We start from the raw sequence: 19,733 nt of genomic DNA, 5'->3' as shown, positions 1-19,733 counted from the left end.
GTTGACGTTGTAATTTAATTACCATCAAATTTGCTTTGAAGTGTTAAGTTCAAAGTCAACTTAACATCAATGAGGCAAATTATTGTGAAAAAAGGATGTCAATTAGGATCATGAGGTGAGGATGTATTTTATAAAAGGTACCATTAAATAACGTCACTTCCACCGTTGACACGTGATGGGACAAAAGCACAACAAAGAAATTATTATAACCACCCACAGGAGTTTATTGTGCAATTAGTTAATGCAAAGCTTGCAAAAACTTAATAGGTTTGTTTATTTCTTTGCGATTGTATAACATTTAATAACCTAGAAATAGAATGATAATAAAATTCGATTCCACAAAGGCCGTGACAAAATCTTAAGTTTTCTCAATGCTCTTCCTCGAAATATTTTAATTAATTATAAATTTTGAGCGGTATTTAGTTTGCCTGTAAAGTGTAACTAATGAATTCTATTAAAAGAAAATAATGCGGATTTCCGGTAAGCATTATTTCCAAACTGAGTTAGCAAAATGATAATTTATAATAATGCTCCCGCAACTTGATGGTAAAAAGCGCTTTGGCGGAAAGGTAACAAACCAATTTTCTATATACGTATATAACCCACTACCAGCAAATTCAGTTATGGTTGGCGCGGTTGAGTAAAATGCGCTGATTACTCGCGAGTGTCACTGTGATTGGATTATTATCAACCGAACTTGTGGGATCAAAATGGAAAACTTGTAAGAGTTTATTTATTTTTTTCTACAACGGTTGTTAAAAGCAGGTTTCAATCTTGTAATCAGAACTAAATTTGGAGTTGGGACATCTAAATCTTACATAAGAACTAAATTTTGATACAAATTGCTAAATATTCATGTAGCGAAAGGAAATAAAAAATGCGATAGGTACATGAATTTAATTACAATTTAGCAATGGCACCTGCAGTTTTTATTTTCCTAACCCAAATTGGATTGAGCAATTTTTGCTGCCACTTCCAATTCTATTTTATTCGGTCATGACCTAAATTTATAACGACTCATTTTTAAGAATTTTGAAAAAAAAATTACTACAAACCAAAGCGTAACCTGAGTTACAAAATTTTGAACATTTTTGGTTCGTTCTTAAAATAACTATTTCTAAAGTTTTTCTTCCTTTATAAAAATTTTGTAACTTGGTACGTTTAATGGAAGTGCTAGAGACAGTAAAACCTTCAACTTTGAATGCTGTAGCATTAAATCTACGCGAGTTACCAATTTTAATTAAAATTTTGTACATTTTTGGTTCGTCCTTAAAATAAAAATTTCTGAAACTTTTTCTTCTTGTTCTAAAATTCTGTAATGTAGCACACTTTCTTAGAGTGTTAGTAAATCAAATTTGCAAGTTGTAGCATTAAAACTGACCAAGTTAAGAATTTTAATACATAAAAAATTTGTACATTTTTCGTTTCGCTATGAAACAAAAATTTCTAAAATCTCTGTTACTTGTTCTGAAATTTTGTAATTAAACACAGTTAGTTAGAGTGTTAGAAACAGTAACAGTAAACTAACCGAGTTACAAATTTTAACAAAAATTTTGAAAATTTCGTCTTTAAAATAAAAATTTTTAAAATTAATAAAAAAGTCCTTTTCTACAATTCTGTAATTTGACACAATTAATAGAAGTGTTGGAGACAGTAAAACTTACAAATTGACATTATTTTCTTCACAATCATGCCTAAAACTAGGTAATTCTTCAACTTTTTATAATGTACTCCTATTAACTAATAGAATTTCGAAAAATTTTAGAAAAATTAAAATAACAAAAAAATCTCTAATTTTTCAACTTTTTGAAATGTATTAACTAATAGAATTTGGAAAAATTTTGGAAAAATTGAAATAACAAAAAAATCCAAATTTAGCGTCTCGTCTTCTACACAAATTACAAATTTGCCAACCTTTGGCTACAATTATTTTTTCGTATTTATTTGAACAGATCCAGTTAAAATAGCCAATTTTAGAAGTCCCATCAGTTAAACATCGTTACAATGACATTTTTTCTCCGTCCGACTTTCATTTTTCGCATTAATTATTCACATTCTCCCATTGAAAATAAAACCGCCGATTATCAATGTTGAAAATACTGAATAAATTAGCTACGTGATGGATGACGGACAGGTCCATCAGAATTTAAAATTGTTTAAGAAGTTTTTTACATTTATTCGGTTGATTTTGCGCCAGAAAATGAAAAAACCATCACCATTTCTTCATTTTTCCCTCAAACCATTGACAAATAATAGTCATTAACAAAGTACCAGTCACGTAATAGCTCGAAGCTAACGCTAGAATTGAAACAATGATTCATCGAATAAGAACTCGTTTTGCAAATTAGCAGTTGTAGATGTAGTAGCGTAAAAACGCAATAAAAAAATAATTTTGAATGAGAGTCAGCGATTAGTAATTAGTCGACGTAGCCCGAAAACCTCCGGGATAGACAATAAAAAAACAACAAATTTCTTTGAATTTCTCTCCGTCATAATGTAGGCCACTTCTCGTAAATAAATAATGATCACATTGCAGCCACTTAATTGTGTATAAAATCATCGTTCCGAGGAAACTCGCAAAGAGACATGTTTTAACGCTGAAACTTTTCGTGCCAACATGAATTTCAATATTCAGACAAGAAGACTGCATTAACCAACAATTTTTCCGGGAAAATATTACGCCATCATTAATTTCATAACAAAAGTGTACATGAAACTGCAAAAATATGATGATTAATGATAAGGAGCATAATAAGCGCGACTTGATTAAATCCGCGAATTCACCGTTAAAAACAGAGATTGTTAATTTTCTGGGGAAATAAACACAGATTCGTTGTTTCTCAAGAGGTTGTTGAGCGACCTTGTGTAAATTCTTTTCAAGGTTAAAACCGGTTGATAGTCGCGGATGATTTTCGGACAGGAAAAAGAGAGCCGACTTTTCAAAATGACACCGGAATATAATTAAATCTGAGTAAGAGAGAACTTTACACTTTGTACCTGAGAGTGCGTGCCAAGAAGAAATTTCGAAACACTCGAATAAAATTCTTAATTTATAAGCGCTTCGTATTTTTCTTTCTTGGGTCAATTCAACTTGGCCTACATTAGTGTAATCATAACGAGGGACTTGAGTTGATCAAAATTTCGACCGGATAAGGAAGAGACAATGCGGCTATATCTGCGTCCTCTTTGTTTTTGTCATTGACTTTCTGGCCACCGGCCAGGCCTCGCCAGCAGGAAATTTTCCAATACAATTTTAGCCACAAAGACCGACTTTTGCCACTCAGATATTGGTTTTAAATAAATACCAACTGTTGGTACCAGTTTTGAAATATTGTCTATGACGTCAACGAAGAACAACAACAAGAAGTTACTCGGAACCGCACGTGATAAACACGTTTTTGAAAAAGATTAACTTCAGACGAGTCTGATAAATCGAGGTGATTCGTACACTAGGAAATCTTAGATAAGACAGATAAAAATTTAGAGATTAAACGAGAAATTTGCAACTAGAAAACACCAGTTTCATAAGTACTAATCAAATGTTTAATCAAGTTAGATCTAATATTTACATTTCCAAGCAAAATTTTACCGTAAAAAAGTGAAATTGGACCGAACGGACTGTAATCGAAAACAAATTCCATTTATATAAATTACATCACAAAAATGTTGATTTAATCGAGAATGCGTGTTTGTAGTCTGTGTTATCTACACATCATTTGTAAAAACAGAATAAACGCGATCAGAAATCAATATTTGTTATAATATGCAAAACATTATTACGCAACAAATATTTATTTACGCTGTTATTATTATATTATAAAAAATTGTGTGCGTTTTTTAATACAAAAACTGCCTCTAGGAAGGATAATGAAATTAAACTGCCCCGGAGAAATTTGTGCGAAAAGATAAAGAAATTTAAAAACACGTCTTGAATCCGACCCAAAATTTGAATTTTCCAGCATTAAAACTACCCGGGTTGCGAATTTTTATAGAAAATTTGAGCATTTTTCGATTCGCTATGAAATAAAAATTTTTAAAATCTCTGTTTCGTGTTCTAAAATTCTGTAATTTAACACACCTAATTAGAGCGTTAGAAACAGTAAAACCTCTAAATTGAAAAGTTGTAGCATTAAAACTAACCGAGTTACAAATTGTAATAACAAAATTGGAAATTTTGTTCATGCAAAAAAAAATGCAAAAAATGCAAAAAAAAAAATAAAAAATTCTAAAATTTCTTTCTTGTTCTAAAATTTTGTAATTTGAGACAGCCAATGAGAATGTTATAGACGGTAAAATCTCCAAAATTTAATGTTCAGCATTAAAACTACCCGAGTTACGAATTTTAATAGAAAATTTTGGGTATTTTTCATTTCGCTATGAAATAAAAATTTCTAAAATCTCTGTTTCTTGTTCTAAAATTCTGTAATTTAGCACACTAAGTTAGAGTGTTAGAAACAATAAAACTTCCAAATTTGAAAGTTGTAGCATTAAAACTACCCGCGTTACGAGTTTTAATCAAAATTTTGGACATTTTTTGTTCGTCCTTAAAATAAAAATTTGTACAACTTTCCTTTCGTGTTCTAAAATTCTGTAATTTAGCACACTTTGTTGTAGTGTTATAAACAAGAAAACCCCCAAATTTTAATGTTGTAGCCCGAGTTACAAATTTTAATAAAAAATTTGGAAATTTTTGGTTCGTTCTTAAAACAAAAATTTCTAAAACTTTTCTTTCTTATTCTAAAATTCTGTAATTTGACACAGCCAATGAGAGTGTTAGAGACGGTAAAACCTCCAAATATTTATTTACGCTGTTATTATTATATTTATTATAAAAAATTGTGTGCGTATTTTTCATACAAAAACTGCCTCTAGGAAGGCTAATGAAATTATACCGTCCCCGAAAAAATAATAATTGTGCGAAAAGATAAAGAAATTGAAAAACACGTCTTGGAACAGATTCAAAATTTGAAAGTTTAAACAAGGATTTGCACAAGTATTTGCTTTTCCATATTTCGCACGCAGGACCAGTTTGAAGCAACCGTACCATGATGAGTACCATCTTCTCGCAATCGCATCTAAAAATACCCATGTCGGCGTCTGAAAATGGTCATATCTCGTCACCGGAAGATCCATGGAGAATTTTTCCCTTTTTCTCTTCGCAACCTTTCAGCAATCACAAATGCGTCTAATTATAGTCGTGTCCAGCTATAAATGCACCAAAGTACTCTACACTGTTTTCCTTCATGCCTCGGGCACATGTTCAACTTTTTGTTCCTGTTTAAGCCAAACAAGTTCCATCTCGTTGTTTAGATCCTCTTCTCAATACAGTACGACGAATCCCACCTCTCTCTGACGCTTATTTTTCGAAAAATCTCTTCGCAAACAGTCGCGCGGTGAAAAAGTATTTTTTTTATTTAGACTCGACGACTGGCTTTAAAGCTCTTCAACGTTTCTGGTGGGAGATAGTTTGGCCGCGACTTGACCAAGACGTGGTTCGAGCGGTTATTTTCTAAATATCGGTTGGTACGCTTCGAAGTGTCGAGATTAATTAGCGCGGATTCTTAGTGACATTTGATAATCAATAGTTTTGCGCCTGCCGGTATATAACCGGGCTGGGACGATTCTGCAAGAGTGCAACTGTTGGATGCTTGACCTGAAGACACAACTGATATAACAGGATTTTCGTTTTCTAGAAGTGCGTACGATTTTTTTACACTATTTCAAAGGCGACGAGTGTGATGACCCCCTTCTATATCTACACATTTTTCTACAAAGAGTTGAACGTGACATCACACTCGTCGACGAAGAAACGTTGCGTAATTTTCACTTCGGAAGACAAAAAAATATCATCAGCTTCCGACAGGGGCCAAGGTTTTGCCCAGAAAGCGAAAGCTGAAATAAAAACCGAGTTCTCAATTTCGGAGCCAAAAAAGTGGCGGCTTCGATAGCCATCAGTGTCAAGATCGGTCCGCGGAAAAGAGGCTAAAAGGCGACACGTCAAAGCAAACCATTGTCTTGTTGGTCGGATTCTGAACTGTACCAGGAAATGATGAGGTTCACTTCCAAGGTATTATTAGCTTTTTGAATGACTGTCTTGCCAATTGTAAACCTTTTTATTGTCAAAACAAAGAAAAAAGTAACACACCGGTGGTTAAATTTTAAAGATTGAAGAAGATGGCGTACATTTGTCAAAGTTTGGGGTCATAGAGGAACAAATTCAACTGAACACCGCCTTGGTTAGCTTGCCCCTTATCTTCCTTGGTAGCCATAAAAATATGCATAATAAAATTAGCGACACTAAACACAGATATTAGCCACTATAGTGATCAATAATAATTAGTTTCAGGCAATTGTTCGTACAGTCGTAAAAAATAATAACAGTATTATAAATAGAGGACCCCCCTGTCGTATTTACTAACATGTTGCATCGTAAATTCATTATCTACTTCCACGATATCAACTGCCTGGGAGTATAAAACGAAAAACGTGACTTAAATGAGCCCGGGAAAAACAATCAAGCGTTTATTGTCTTCCGTGACCGCTGCTATTCCAAAATTTCGTTCAATTTAGCGCTCTTTCGTCTTTGTTGGATGAGGTCGCGTTCTTGAATCGCAGCCAAATTTTGTGTTTACGGCCGTCAATGACAAAAAAAAAGGCACGTGGATGTTGAGTTTGACTTTCCAAGGATCGAATTTACGTGGGTACTGAATATTTCCCGTCTGATTATGTCAAAATTATCGCCTGTTATAATTTAAATCGGACTAATCACAAACGCCCCACGGCACTGCGTGTTCCGATCATTATTATTATTAGTCTGAATCGAATTTCTCCATGCAATTGTGTAATTTTTTGCTCTTAATTACAATGTCCCAACCCTCGTAAAATGAATAATGCATTCTCCTGCGCTCGTTTTATTATTAATTTCGCCTGAGATACGTTTTCTTTAAGCGCACATATTTCTACTTTGCATGTTCTATGCACAAACAAAATTTGGAATTTGAGCTTCCATTTAGTTACTTGGCAAATCTTTGTCCTTTGATTCGGAAATTTCTCATCAAAGTGGGCTTTTTTCCCTTAAACTGCAAAGTTTTAACGAATTTGCAGCATAACGGAAGCGTCTTGAGTAATCTCGTACTCTTTATCTACACTTTGCATATCACTTTTGTTGTGTTAAAAAATACAGAAGGGGAGTGAACGCTCTGAATAATTCATGGATTGTATATCAACGTGCTGATATATCTATCAATGTTGTGTTTTCGGTGTTTAATTATCTAGACATGAAAACATCGGTGGTGTGCATTTCAGGCATTTGCATTATCTCCTCTTTGTTTGGGATTCAAATGGTATCTTTTATTCAGACAAGAATACGATTTTGGTTGCCTCACGTGACTTTTTTCTGTTGTCATGTTTATTTTTGGCCTTTTTAATCTCATTTGGATATTCATGAATTAATACAGGTTTGTTGCCAGAGCTGTCGGATCACTGGAACGTCGGAGCACATTTTAAATTAAATATTTTAATACTCTGCAATTTCAGTTCTAATTCACTAGTTTGCAAGGACAACCGCGTAATTGTTGACTTATCGTAAATGCAGTAGATTGTCATTAAATTTTCTTATTAAAATCTGCATTAGAATTAGAAATACGCAATGAAGTGAGTCTAGCGGACTTGAACTTGCCCTCAATTTCTATTATCAAAAATTAAGTTTTTTGCTCCATTTATTGACTTTTTTGCCATTTTGATTTTATGATGAAGCGTTACCAATTTAATTCGTTATATAACCGAGAATTTGAATACAAAATCTCATTCAACTTTAATTTACATCTTCTAGTTTGTGACGTAGGTTGCATACGAAGTTGCTGAGAATTTATGTCCAAGCCACATTTACGAAGTTAAATAAAACATGAGACTATTAGTTGGTAAATGTTTTCTTACTTTGTGCGTTAGCCGCCAGCATTTTTTATACAAATAACGTTTTTAATTATATGATAAAAAAGAGATACAAAAGGTATTAACATTATTGTTCCGAAATTATCGTTAAATTTTATAATTTTCCAAAATACGGGTGGTCCAAAATTGCCGCAAAAAATTCATTATCCGCAGATTCGGTTATTTGATGACGCACGTGAATATATCGGTCAGTTTTGAATTCTGCGTCAAATTCTGCGTAAAATGAGCATCAATAATTTAGGATTGATCTATAAATAAGCGAGAACGCATCTGGAACTGTGAAATTTCTTGAAAAAATGGTAACTTTTGTAATTTTGACTCTACAGAAATAAAATTTGGGAAAGGTAATGACCAATATGTTTACAATTCTACAACAAAAAAAAACAATTTAAGAAATTTTCATTATTAGGACGAACCAAAAATTTTTAAAATGTTTCTAAAAATCGTAACTTTTGTAATTTTGACCTTACAGAAATGAAATTTGAAGAGGTTAGTGGTCTTGATTTGTCTATTTATAGTGTTAAATAAAGACATTTTACAAAAAAAAATTAAAAAATTTTGTTATTAGAACGCATTTGTAAAATTTCTTGAAAAAATTTGTAACTTTTGTAATTTTGACTCTACATTAATGAAAATTGGGGAAGTAAATGGTCTGGATCTGCTTATTAGTTAGGCGAAATTTCAAATTTTTACAACAAAAGAGACAAATTTTAGAAATCTTCATTTTAACGACGAACCAAGAATTTTCGAAAACCCCAAAATTTTGTAAAAAAAAATAGAAAATTTGTTTAAAATTTTTCAAAATAATTTTTCGTATGTTTATAAAAGTTAGACCAAATTCAACAAAACCGCTCATCCGAATAGAGAATTTTTGTGAAAAATAGCAGTAAGAGCGAAGAAAATGTAAAGGCAACTTTCAAACTGCTACTGATATTTCACTCCTCTTGTCTTACTTCCTGCAAAGCTGCTATTGTTAACAACAGCATAAAACCACAAGAACAATTTGCGTCAAAGGGCTCGTTTCCTGTCCTAATATGCAATTTGAGTGAATCTCAGGTGTTGGTTGTTAGTAAAACAAAGAGAGATTCCTGTAGTTTGCAAGTCCTATTTGAGAATCTATTTTCCGTCAAGTCCGACGTGTTTCTATAAAAAAAACTGGACGGTATTACTTCTAGTCGCGTTAAATGCCAAAAACCTTGTACTTTACTTTATTAAAAATAATAAACCTAAAATTGCACGTTTCGAATTTGTTTTATTGCAGTTATAACAATAAAACCGCCACGAAAATCTCTTCCATCGTTGATTAAAATTTTACGTTTTCCACCGTCAGGTTGAATTTGAACCGGATCAAAGTATTATAACTATCGAGGACGACATCGGAAGTTTAATTACACCAAGATATAAAAATCTCCTCTTTCTTTCCAGAACTTATAAATCAACAGATCCAAGTTGGAGCGACGGTCCAACAATGTCGAAGGACGCAAAAAGTATGGTATGGGACTATCTAGTCTTTGTGATTTTTGTAATCGCAAGCACCTTTGTCGCCGTCTATTCCCGTTGCTTTGGTCCTAAAGAAAAGACAAAGGCCGATTTCGTTTTTGCTGCTGGCAAAGTTTCCATGGCAGCGATGATGTTGAGCATTGCTAGAGGAACGCTCGGAGTTCGAACGTTTCTTGGTGAGTATTTATATGAACTAAATCAAAGCGCGTTTCTTTCTCTTTTGGGACAAAATTAGATATGAAACAGTTTATTCGTGAATACGAAATGTTTGGGTTTACACGTGTTCGAGACGTGCGAGAAAGGCCAAATTTAAAGGAGGCGCTGACCGGTTTCGACGAGTTTACTCGGCGAGCTGCCAGAAGTTGACGAAAAGTTTCAGTTTCATCTTATAAAAAAACTCGTGAATTACATATTCATATTATAAAATGTTAATAAGGTGGTCCAAATACTGTCATAACTGTTATCCTTGATCTTGATTTGGTCATTCATAAACAAACTTTCGATTGCTACTTTGCCTGCGAATTTTTGATGGTTGACATGTGTCAAACTCAATCACAAAAATTTAAGGCCTCCTGATCGAAATTCGAGATAGAGTATGATTTGCATACAATTTGGACCTGACAATATTCATTTAAATAAATATTGATGATGCATCCGTGTAATGATTTATGTCAATTCCATATCACACAGAAAGTAATCACGTATTAATCATGACGTTTACACAAATATTGATAGATATCTGTAATAATATTCTGATTTGAATAATTTGGTTTTCGTTGAGAAAATGATTGACATGAGTCCGTTTTTTAATCAATTTCAAGCGATTAGCTTGTTCATTTCGCTGCTTTTACAACACCCAAATTCATCCTAATCCAAGTCTCTGGAAGAGTGAACACTCCCGAATGCAATCCTTTCCTCTTTTTTTTTTTTTCATTAACTTAACTCCGGTTTACGACAGTTCCGTTCAGACCCAGCAGTCTTATGACAAATTCAGAAAACTTTAACTACTCATGAAACTTTGCAGAATGAACAAAACTGTCGTTCGAGCATAACCCATTTAAAAAACTTTAACCGGAATGAAACTAATTAAAAATCACACTCTATCGGATCGTTTTTTGCAGGTTCGCCATCAGAGCTTTTCTACCGGGGAAGTGTGATGTGGGAAACCCTTTACGGGATGGTCCTGGCTTATCCCATCGTGTGTTATATTTTCGTCCCTGTATATTTCAGTCTTGGGATAACATCGGTTTACCAATATTTGGACCTCCGTTTCAAATCTCGTCTAGTCAGATGTTTGGCGTCAGGAACGTATATCGTGAGACAACTCCTAAATCAGGGTGTCACAGTTTTCACGCCCTGCGTCGCCCTTAATACTGTGATTGGCATCCCTTACTGGGCGTCAATTTTTGGAATCACCCTCGTCAGTATTATTTTCACGATTCTGGTAAGTACCAATTTACATACAGCAAAACATAATGAAATACCGTCCTTCGCTTCATCGGAAACTTAGTCGCGAATCCAGCGAAACAATAACAAAGTTCGGTTTTATGCAAAAAAAGGAAACTTTTAATACGATATGTAAATACAGACATATTTATAAGTCCGAAGTTTGTTCGTAATACAAATTTACATAAAAGAGTCGCAAACTGTGTGAAACACTTAAATTGATTGTGCATTGAAGGAAGAAACGGGAAAAAAGAGAATTTTAATTCGCTCCGCGCCGGAAAAAGAATAGTGAGCAACTGTAGAGTCACGTCAAACAGCAAATCGCATTATTATCGGCGATCCGATAAAATCCCGCACACGCCACCAGGCTATGCATCATAATCCGCATCTAATTCCATCTCATTATCTCCATTATCTCGTTTTGATGCCCGTCCGTGCCATAATCCGTTTATTAAGGGTTACAGATTGAAACAGTCCTCGAAAAACAATATACTATTCATAGACATTTGAATTATTCACGTTTCGTTAGAACTGATTCTGTTAATCCGACGAACAAATGCCACTACCGGAAGCAATTTCAGTTTATTTATAAATCCCCTGCTAATTTCCGCATGATTATAAAATTTGTTAGTTATTAGTGAAGTTTAACATAAATCGCGACGCCGCACGTCCTTCCTTACCTTGACAGCGGCCGGTGATTACCAGAAAGCAAAAACCAAGGTGAAGTTCATTACAAAATTTTAGCGAAGGTCTTATCTTGGAGCTAATGCACGAAAATTGGGGAAAATGACTTTAAAAAATGATTGCATTAATTTTTGAGCTTCGCAACTTAATTTCACCGAACGTGTATTGTTGGTTGCAGGCACCTCATTCAATTATAATTAATCCCATTTTGATTGTTTTTCCGGCGCCACAGGACGAAACTTACGTGTTCAAGTGTGAAATTAACACAATCAACGGAATCCTCTACTTGTTTTAATCAAAAAGTGCCACTTTCAGTCCTCCCCAGTCAATGGCTGCGGATTTTATCAAAAGCTTCAAGTACCGAGGCAATTTGGGCGGAAAATAATTAATTATTATTAATTAAGGTGAAAAATTAGATTGTTAACGTAAATTGAAGTGTCCTTTCGCATGCACCTGATTTTCCGTTGGTAATACATATAAAAGCGCAGCAATTTCTTTCTGTCTATTCTGATTTGGCAGCATCCTTTGTGAAATGCCATCAACTCTTAAAATTTACTCATGACTTTGATATCCAAGTAATTTCGTTTCCTGATCAAGCAGAAAATCGGCCATCTGGGAGAAAAAGGAAAATATTTCACCGGAGCTCCTGATGAGCGTTCTCATCGTATTAGCCTCCTGCACGTCATCTTCTTTTCGATTTTTTCTTCAAAGCTCCACAATATTAAAAAATGTGCGCGTCGCGAATAACAATAAACCCCGCACGAGCCACAAAGCATAGCAAAAAGGTGAATTCGCTCGTTGCAGAATCCCCTTTTCGAATTTTTTAATTAGAAGCCACGCAGTCTAATGAGTATTATGCGTCGGGACGTAATGTGGGTTGCCTGAACATCGGCGCAAACTTTCCTTTCCTCCCCGCTCATTAATAATGAAAATGTAAAGAAGCCGCGTGTAAAGAGGTGCATTTTTCGCACAAAAAGCGGAAACTTGCGGTTTCGCTTAAGAAAGTTAACGAGTTCCTCCACTCGCCTCAACTATCTCTCAGCTGCATAGATATAATTAAAATATGCATAAACTCATTACGCCCCCTTCATGAATAATGCACATTTCGGTGGTTGGAGCTGCTTTAACGAAACTTTCTTCGGGGCTAAAGAGCCACGACCTTGCTGAAACTCCAAAGTGGTCAGTTCTCCCCCATATAATACTCGAATGCTCATAATATTCCAAGTTTCATCACCACTTACACAACTTAGACCTCTATTTGCATATTGGATGAAATATGCCGGCTTGCACCACTCCCGACCTAAATAATTCATTTAACAAGCTCGCAAGTATTCGCAGGGTGGTGCGTATATGATTTCGATGTTTTCAGGTACGGTTTTAATTAATTTTTTGTTCAAATTGCTTTTCGTACTTATGGCTTTTCATAAAATCCAAACCTATTGGCAGCAAAGAGGCTGAAAGTGGCACTTTTGATTAAAATAACTTCGGCATACTGTTAAGTGTGTGAATTTCACACTTCAACACTTTGACGAGATTCTAAATATTTTTTTTATTTCCATTCAACTCGGCGTGGACTGTTATCAATCATCACGAAACCGAACCGTCAAAAAGGCAGAGCTGCCAACAGACTTGTAAATTTCAAAGCTTGCTTAGACGTCACTCAAACTTAGCACTTCCCTAACTTCCCATTTCTTCTCAAAAACGGCAAATCCTGTTAATTTCGTCGACTTTAACGATGTCCCAGGCAATTAGCTCGAATCCGTGCCCCTTTTTGAATAGAGCCACATTAAATAAAAATGTGTAACAATAAGGTAACGCTAAAACTTCCTCGTTGACGTCACGATAAGGCCCCCTCCTTCAGGAACTCATTTTCGTCTCTCATTCTGTTTTCATTTTCAGGGAGGTCTGAAAGCAGCAATTCTTGCCGACGTAATGCAAGGATTAACAATGATCGCAGTGAGCCTAGCAATAATCATCCAGGGGTGTATCGAGGTGGGCGGTTTCGGCACCGTGTATCAAATAAACAAGGACGACGGAAGACTGGGATTCTTCAAGTGAGTAAAAAGTGTCGAAAAATTTCAAACTCCGCTTCGTTATTTTCTCGGCGATTAAACTACTTCCGCTGCTTTAGTTTTAAAAAACTTAGACAAATGAAGCGAAGAACCCTCTTCTAGTAAATCCGAGCATCTCCAATTTAATTATTTTAATTTATCTCTTGGTGGAGTTTTTAAAGAACGACCGAGTTACAAGTCCGTGCCTTTATTATAAAGTTTGGCGAAAAGTTGACGCCGAGTTTAATGAAGACGCATTTCAATAACGGATTAAAATAATATTGTACCGCCCAGTTGGTGATGTTTGCGACGATAAATTAAGGAAAATTATTATGTTCTTGGAGGGTTTTACATTCGACGTTGTTCTCTCGCGAAGTTTCGACGATAATTTTCTGTTTAAAATGTGCAGTGCGCCATTTGTTTCACAGAGCAATTTGCTTCGAATCGAAAATTCCTTAGTACGAGGCATTGCCATAATTTATTCATCATTAAGAGCAAAAAGAAAATGGGAGAGAGAACGGGGAAAAGACGGATTATTAATAACGAAGGTTCTGAAATTCATTAACGGCACAACATTTTATTGCAACATTGCTTCATTATCAAATTTTTTATAGTTTTAATATGGACCCCACAATCCGGGTGACCACCGTCTCCGCCTTGATCGGCCAGCTCTTCATGTCGCTCTCAATTTTCGGCTGTCAACAGAACTTTGTGCAACGCTACTGCAGCATGGATTCCCAGAAGAAAGTGACCAAGTATGCCTCATTTTTATGACAGCTTCGAAAGAAACGAACGAGTTTTTCTTTTCAGGACTCTCATGTACAATATTCCGGTAATCACGGTCTTGTTCAGCTTATCCTGGGTCGTGGGCATGGTCGTTTATGCCACGTACGCCACGTGCGATCCTTATAGCTCTGGTTATATAGAAAAATTCGACGAGGTTCTTCCATTCTTTGTGGAAGATCGTTTCAACTACTTACCGGGCATACTTGGTTTATTTATGGCTTCGCTTTTTAACGGAGCACTGAGGTAAGGCTGATTTTTTAACACGCGAACGGAGATTGAATAATAAGTCTATGTTGGGTTGCGTATTAACTCTTTAACTGTTGTAAACGTATACAGACTCTTCCAGAAAGCTCGCACTTCCTGTTAACGGGAAATTCTCTATCAAAATCTGAGTTGATTGTCGTATCGCACGTTCAGGTCCTTACAGTTTTTGATTTACAAGCACTTTAAGTTGGCCAATCACAGCTTATAAATCGCTAGATAGCATTTTGTTGCTAGGTTACCTGCAATGAATGGTGAATGGTCAACTTTAAATGCTTGCAACTTGAGTACTATAAATGCCTAAACATTGTTGATGGAGAATTTTCCATTACAGGAAGTGCGAGCGTTCTGGGACACTGTATGTACGTTTTGCCATTTTTCTCAGAAAATGCAAATCATAAGAATTTGAAATTTTGGGGACAAAAGTAAGCGGGTAAGTTGAATCGAATAAATAGATTCACACTTACGTGACACTTCCGGTTATGGCGGAAGTGGCATGCAACTTGCTTATTTATAAAAATAAAAAAAAACATAAAAGAAACACCTATATGTATTTGAATTCTATAAGCAAATTGAAGATGATATATACGGTGCTATACCTAAATTGCATCATTTCTGAAATATCTCAATTTTTCAAAAAAAAAAATTAAATTTGTGTCACAAAAAAATACACCGTGGTCCACGAGTGGTAATGAGCCTGACCAAACTCAAACTGCAACCCAACATACATTTTCATAGCATTCGTTGCCAAATTTATATTTACAACAAGACAGCTGTTAGAGAGTTTCGACAAATTCATTCACTCAAAACAGTTTCTAATCGCATGTGGAATCTCTGAAGCCTTAAGCAGGTAAAAACAATGCTAAAAGTTAGCAGTCTTCATAAATTAAAAGCATAATAGCGTGAGTAGATTGTTCTGAAAAATTTGTCAACTTTGACGTTCATTTTAAATATCTACGACAGCTATGAAAATGTATGTTGGGTTGCAGTTTGAATTTGGTCAGGCTCATTACCACTCGTGGACCACCGTGTATATTTCCACAAACATTTTTGAGAATTTTTTATTTCTATTAGACCATCAAATTTGTTTATAAAAAATCCACATAAAATTGATTTGTCACCATTCTAAAGCATGTTTAAAAAATTGAAAACAAAAGAGTAAAAACACTTCTTTTTCCGTATTTTTAGTAGAAAATAAGTGTATAATACATAAAGTTAACGCAAAATTTTATTGTACGTTTGTATTGGGCTTATTTTCCATTAACGTGGCGATTTTGAAATAGATTATAGGGTACTTATTTCGGAAAGAAAATTTCAATTGTGTTGTGCAGTTTTCTTTACAAAAATCAAGATATCTCTGAAATGGTTCAATTTAAGTATAGCACATTATACATAAAGTCACCCTTAATTTGGATGTAGAATCTGAAAATGCAATAATATATGGGGTGTTCAATTTTAAATAAGAAAGTTGACTACTACTTCCGGCATAACCGAAAGTGTCACAAATACGTGAATATTGTCATTCGATTTGTCTTATTCGCTTTTTTTCCAAAATTTCAAATTCTCATCTTTTTTAGTTTATGAGAAAAATGTCAAAACAGGTGTCCCAGACCTCATGATCCATAGAGCAAGGGAGAGTGCCGAGAGCAATACAGATGAAAAATTTTAAAACAAAAATTGATTAACCCAGACATGCCTAAAAAAATTGTTAAATTCCTTATTTATTTTGTGACTTTATTTTCTCATAATGATGTTAAATGAAAGTACAATTAATATTTTCTAACTGGTTATTTGCGCTTGTACCAAAGATTAGAGAACTAAGTTAGAGCGTTAATTAGAGCGTATTTTTAAACTGACAGTAGGCAAAAGCAGTAACAAATTAAAGTAAAATTTTGTTGAAAATATAACAAATTAACTCTAGACATGATACATTTGAAAAATTTTGTTGCAAATGTGTCTATCACATCCAAATTTTTACTCAACAAATCCGAAAAAACTTACCTGACAAGTTTGAGGTCTACTTGATTAACCATTCGTTAAGTTAATGTAATAATTTATCTTATTTACCGCAATCAGCATCAAATAAACTGCCCAAAAGAGCTGAAATACTCTCTTTGACAGAAAAAGATTGACGCGCTCTATTCAGAAAAGCTAAGTAAGAAAGCTTTGCTGTGTGTCCTTTTAATAGGACAGTAGGCAGATGTAGGTTAAGCTAAATAGTATTTGAGAAAGAATAAAAATTTAACATCCAATCCCGAACGCTTTTTCTAGTTTTTGGTTCAGAATTGTTGCCTCCATAAGCCTTTTTTCTCTGGGTCACGAGTTCTGAGACAACCTGTATACGTTTATAACAGTTAAAAGGTTAAACATGTATTGCTGGTTGCATTGAATTGTGGCGTTTACGACTTTGAATATTGTATGTCGAGTCGAATACCCATTACAGCACTCACAACTATGTTGTGTTGCATAATTATCTTTCGCTCCGCGAATGGTTTTCTTTGTGGGGGCTGCATTACGTTATCGGCCATTTCGTGCACCGAAATGTGCATTTGCCCCTATTCCATTTACGTGAATGTCGCCTTAAAACGACTTTCTTTTCAGTTTGAACGTGTCTAATCTGAATTCTCTGGCCACCGTCACTTTCGAAGATTTCCTCAAACCTCTTCCTTTCTTAAAGGGAATCACAGACAAGCAGCAGTTGTACACCATCAAAGCAGTCGGTGTTATCCTCGGATTCGTTATCATGGGAATCAGTTTCGGAGTAGGACTTTTAGACGGCGTTATCGAATCATCTATGCTGGTCACCTCCGCCACTTCGGGACCCCTTTTAGGAGTTTTCATAATGGCCCTGTTGATACCGTGCGCCAATTGGAAGGTAAGAAGCTTTTTTAAAGCAGAAGCGCTAATTGGAATGATAAATTTCGACCGTTCCTTATGCTGCAATTAGAGAGTTCGTTATAGTCGGAATGGGAAAATTCACTAATGTGTATTCGGTCTATGTCGCCGCCTCCGGTCGCTACGAGCACGGAATAATTTATAAAATTGTAAATAATAGAAATGGGTAGTGACGTCATAACTGCGAGGATGTGGGAGCATCATAGGAGCCTAAAGGGCAATTCTGCAACAATCAATCAACGAAACTGACGCACTTCATGCCTATATCCGCGAGTTTTCTTTTACCAAATGCTAGCTGTCCACAACCCCCAATCTAATAAAACTTTTTCAGTCACCAAACTTTCAGATTAAAATAAAACGTCAAAATGATGTATTATAAAATTACTTGGGAATTCCCTACCAGCAAATGAAAGTATCTACATCATAAATTCCGAGTACATAAGTAAGTTCCAAGTTCTAACGCAACTCTCTAAAACTTTTACGATGGGTCAGTATTTCATAATCAGGAATCATAAATCGGTTTTATAACACACCCGGGTTGTAGTGATATAAACATTTTAAAAGCGACATTAAACTTGGTATCAAAATAAACAAAACTTTTGTTCTAGGGAGCATCAGCGGGTGTTATTATAGGACATATAGTCACTTTATGGATAACCTTTGGGAAATTAACAATAGACCGCCCCCCAACCCCGGTTCTACCCTTATCAACTGAAGGTTGCACAAACACGTCCTTCAACGATCACATTTTAAAACCAGAACATCAAACACCGTTCTGGACGGTGACCACCACCACGCCCGCCCCCTTTAATATCCTCAACACGACTAGAGCCGCCCCCTCGTACGTACAATGGAACTCGCTGAGCTCGCTTTTACAGTTTTTGTTTTACAGGGATCCTTTGACGCAGCTGTATTCCGTTACATACATGTACTACTCTCTGATAGGGTGCTTCATATCGATACTCGTCGGTTGGACAGTTTCCTATTTCACCGGCAGCGAGAAGGATCTGTACGACGAAGAGTTGATTCACCCTATTGCTCGCAAGATGGCCGACTTTTTCCCGGGAAAGAAGCGACGATATGAGAAAAACGAAGATAAGATTCCTAGAAACGGATCGATTATACCTTCCGCGAGCGTCGCGAGTTTGGAGCGAAGAAGCGGAAGCACAAATCCGGCGTTTTCTCAAGATGTAGCCATGGAACAAATGGAAGTGTATAGAACCAAGTTATGATTTTTCTCGAACAAGACACTTTTTGCATCTGTGATTTCTAGATGATAAGCTCCTATGATGCGTGTGTTCTTGTTTCTTAAAGAAACATCGCTGTAAAGACTACTTAAATATTTTTTTTACTACTTGTTGAAATCGATATACTCTTATACATTGATTAGTGTTGTATATTTATTTTTTCTTGATTCGTATTTTGCGGTTATTCGCCAATTTCAAGTATTTATTATTTTAGATACAGATAGTACAATCATTATTATCCTAATAGTATTTACTCTGATGATGATTCGTTTAGTTTAGGTAACCATGTACTTAGTAAAATGGACGAATGAGATGCGTACTTGAAATACATTTTTTATTGAGTTCATTGGTCTTTGAATTTTTACCTCAACACACAAAAAATTCTAGAGAAATGCAAAAAGTTGTGCGGTTTGCCTGGCGCATCCACCATTTTTCACATACATTCTAAACCTTGCATATTAGAAAGCTGTCGAGCAAAATGAATACCCAAACCAATTCCGTTGTTATTTGTGTTTTTATAAGAACAAACACACGGTATCGATTGCACAACTGATTTTTTACCCGTTACGCAACTTTAGCCACGGACGTTTCATTGCGAGGGTCGCGGACATGTATCACCCAGCCAATTAAATCGCCAATAAGTATCAATATTTTTATCACGTGACCTACAAAACACGCATTCCATTGGTGGTTAGACGTCTAATGTCATTTTATTCAAGTCTAATTTAAAATTATGAGGTTAAGAGTTTTGTTATTGAATTTTTTATGGATATTTTTTCCGTTTCTCAAAACAATGAAGAACTTTTTTGTGCTGCTCATTTGAATATTGTTGTTTGCTATTGAACAATAGTAAAGTTTTTCCTTGACGAAAGAAAATGGGAAACGTTTTTGTTTCTAGGAAAATGATCCAGAA

General features: G+C 35.2%; 1 protein-coding gene across 3 annotated transcripts; it reads left to right on the top strand.

Moving 5' to 3' along the window:
* The first annotated feature begins 653 nt into the window (after positions 1–653).
* On the top strand, positions 654–19,164 carry LOC148168974 (sodium-coupled monocarboxylate transporter 1). 3 transcript variants are annotated; one of them, XM_088044973.1, is made up of 9 exons: positions 654–721; positions 9,376–9,626; positions 10,572–10,894; positions 13,480–13,634; positions 14,246–14,386; positions 14,442–14,660; positions 17,280–17,553; positions 18,182–18,414; positions 18,466–19,164. In XM_088044973.1, the coding sequence occupies exons 1-9, from the start codon at positions 711–713 to the stop codon at positions 18,803–18,805; spliced, it is 1,947 nt and encodes a 648-aa protein (XP_087901099.1). In that variant the 5' UTR covers positions 654–710; the 3' UTR covers positions 18,806–19,164. The 3 variants fall into 3 exon arrangements, with proteins under 3 accessions (XP_087901099.1, XP_087901100.1, XP_087901101.1); XM_088044974.1 differs by lacking the exon at positions 654–721 and adding an exon at positions 5,284–5,695; XM_088044975.1 differs by lacking the exon at positions 654–721 and adding an exon at positions 5,978–6,067.
* Positions 19,165–19,733: the final 569 nt, after the last annotated feature.

Source organism: Gnatocerus cornutus, chromosome 9 (assembly GCF_029298725.1).
Source record: "Gnatocerus cornutus isolate USDA-ARS CGAHR chromosome 9, icGnaCorn1.1, whole genome shotgun sequence".
Classification (NCBI taxonomy): Eukaryota; Metazoa; Arthropoda; class Insecta; order Coleoptera; family Tenebrionidae; genus Gnatocerus; species Gnatocerus cornutus.
Note: the sequence above shows the minus strand (reverse complement) of the source record. Positions and strands in the feature narration are given on the sequence as shown.

What these genes read in the sequence shown, in the direction of transcription:
- LOC148168974 (XM_088044973.1), top strand. An exon ending in GGAAGACTGGGATTCTTCAA is followed by an intron (nt 13,635 to 14,245) that starts GTGAGTAAAAAG and finishes AATTTTTTATAG; the next exon opens with TTTTAATATGGACCCCACAA. An exon ending in TCCCAGAAGAAAGTGACCAA is followed by an intron (nt 14,387 to 14,441) that starts GTATGCCTCATT and finishes TTTTCTTTTCAG; the next exon opens with GACTCTCATGTACAATATTC.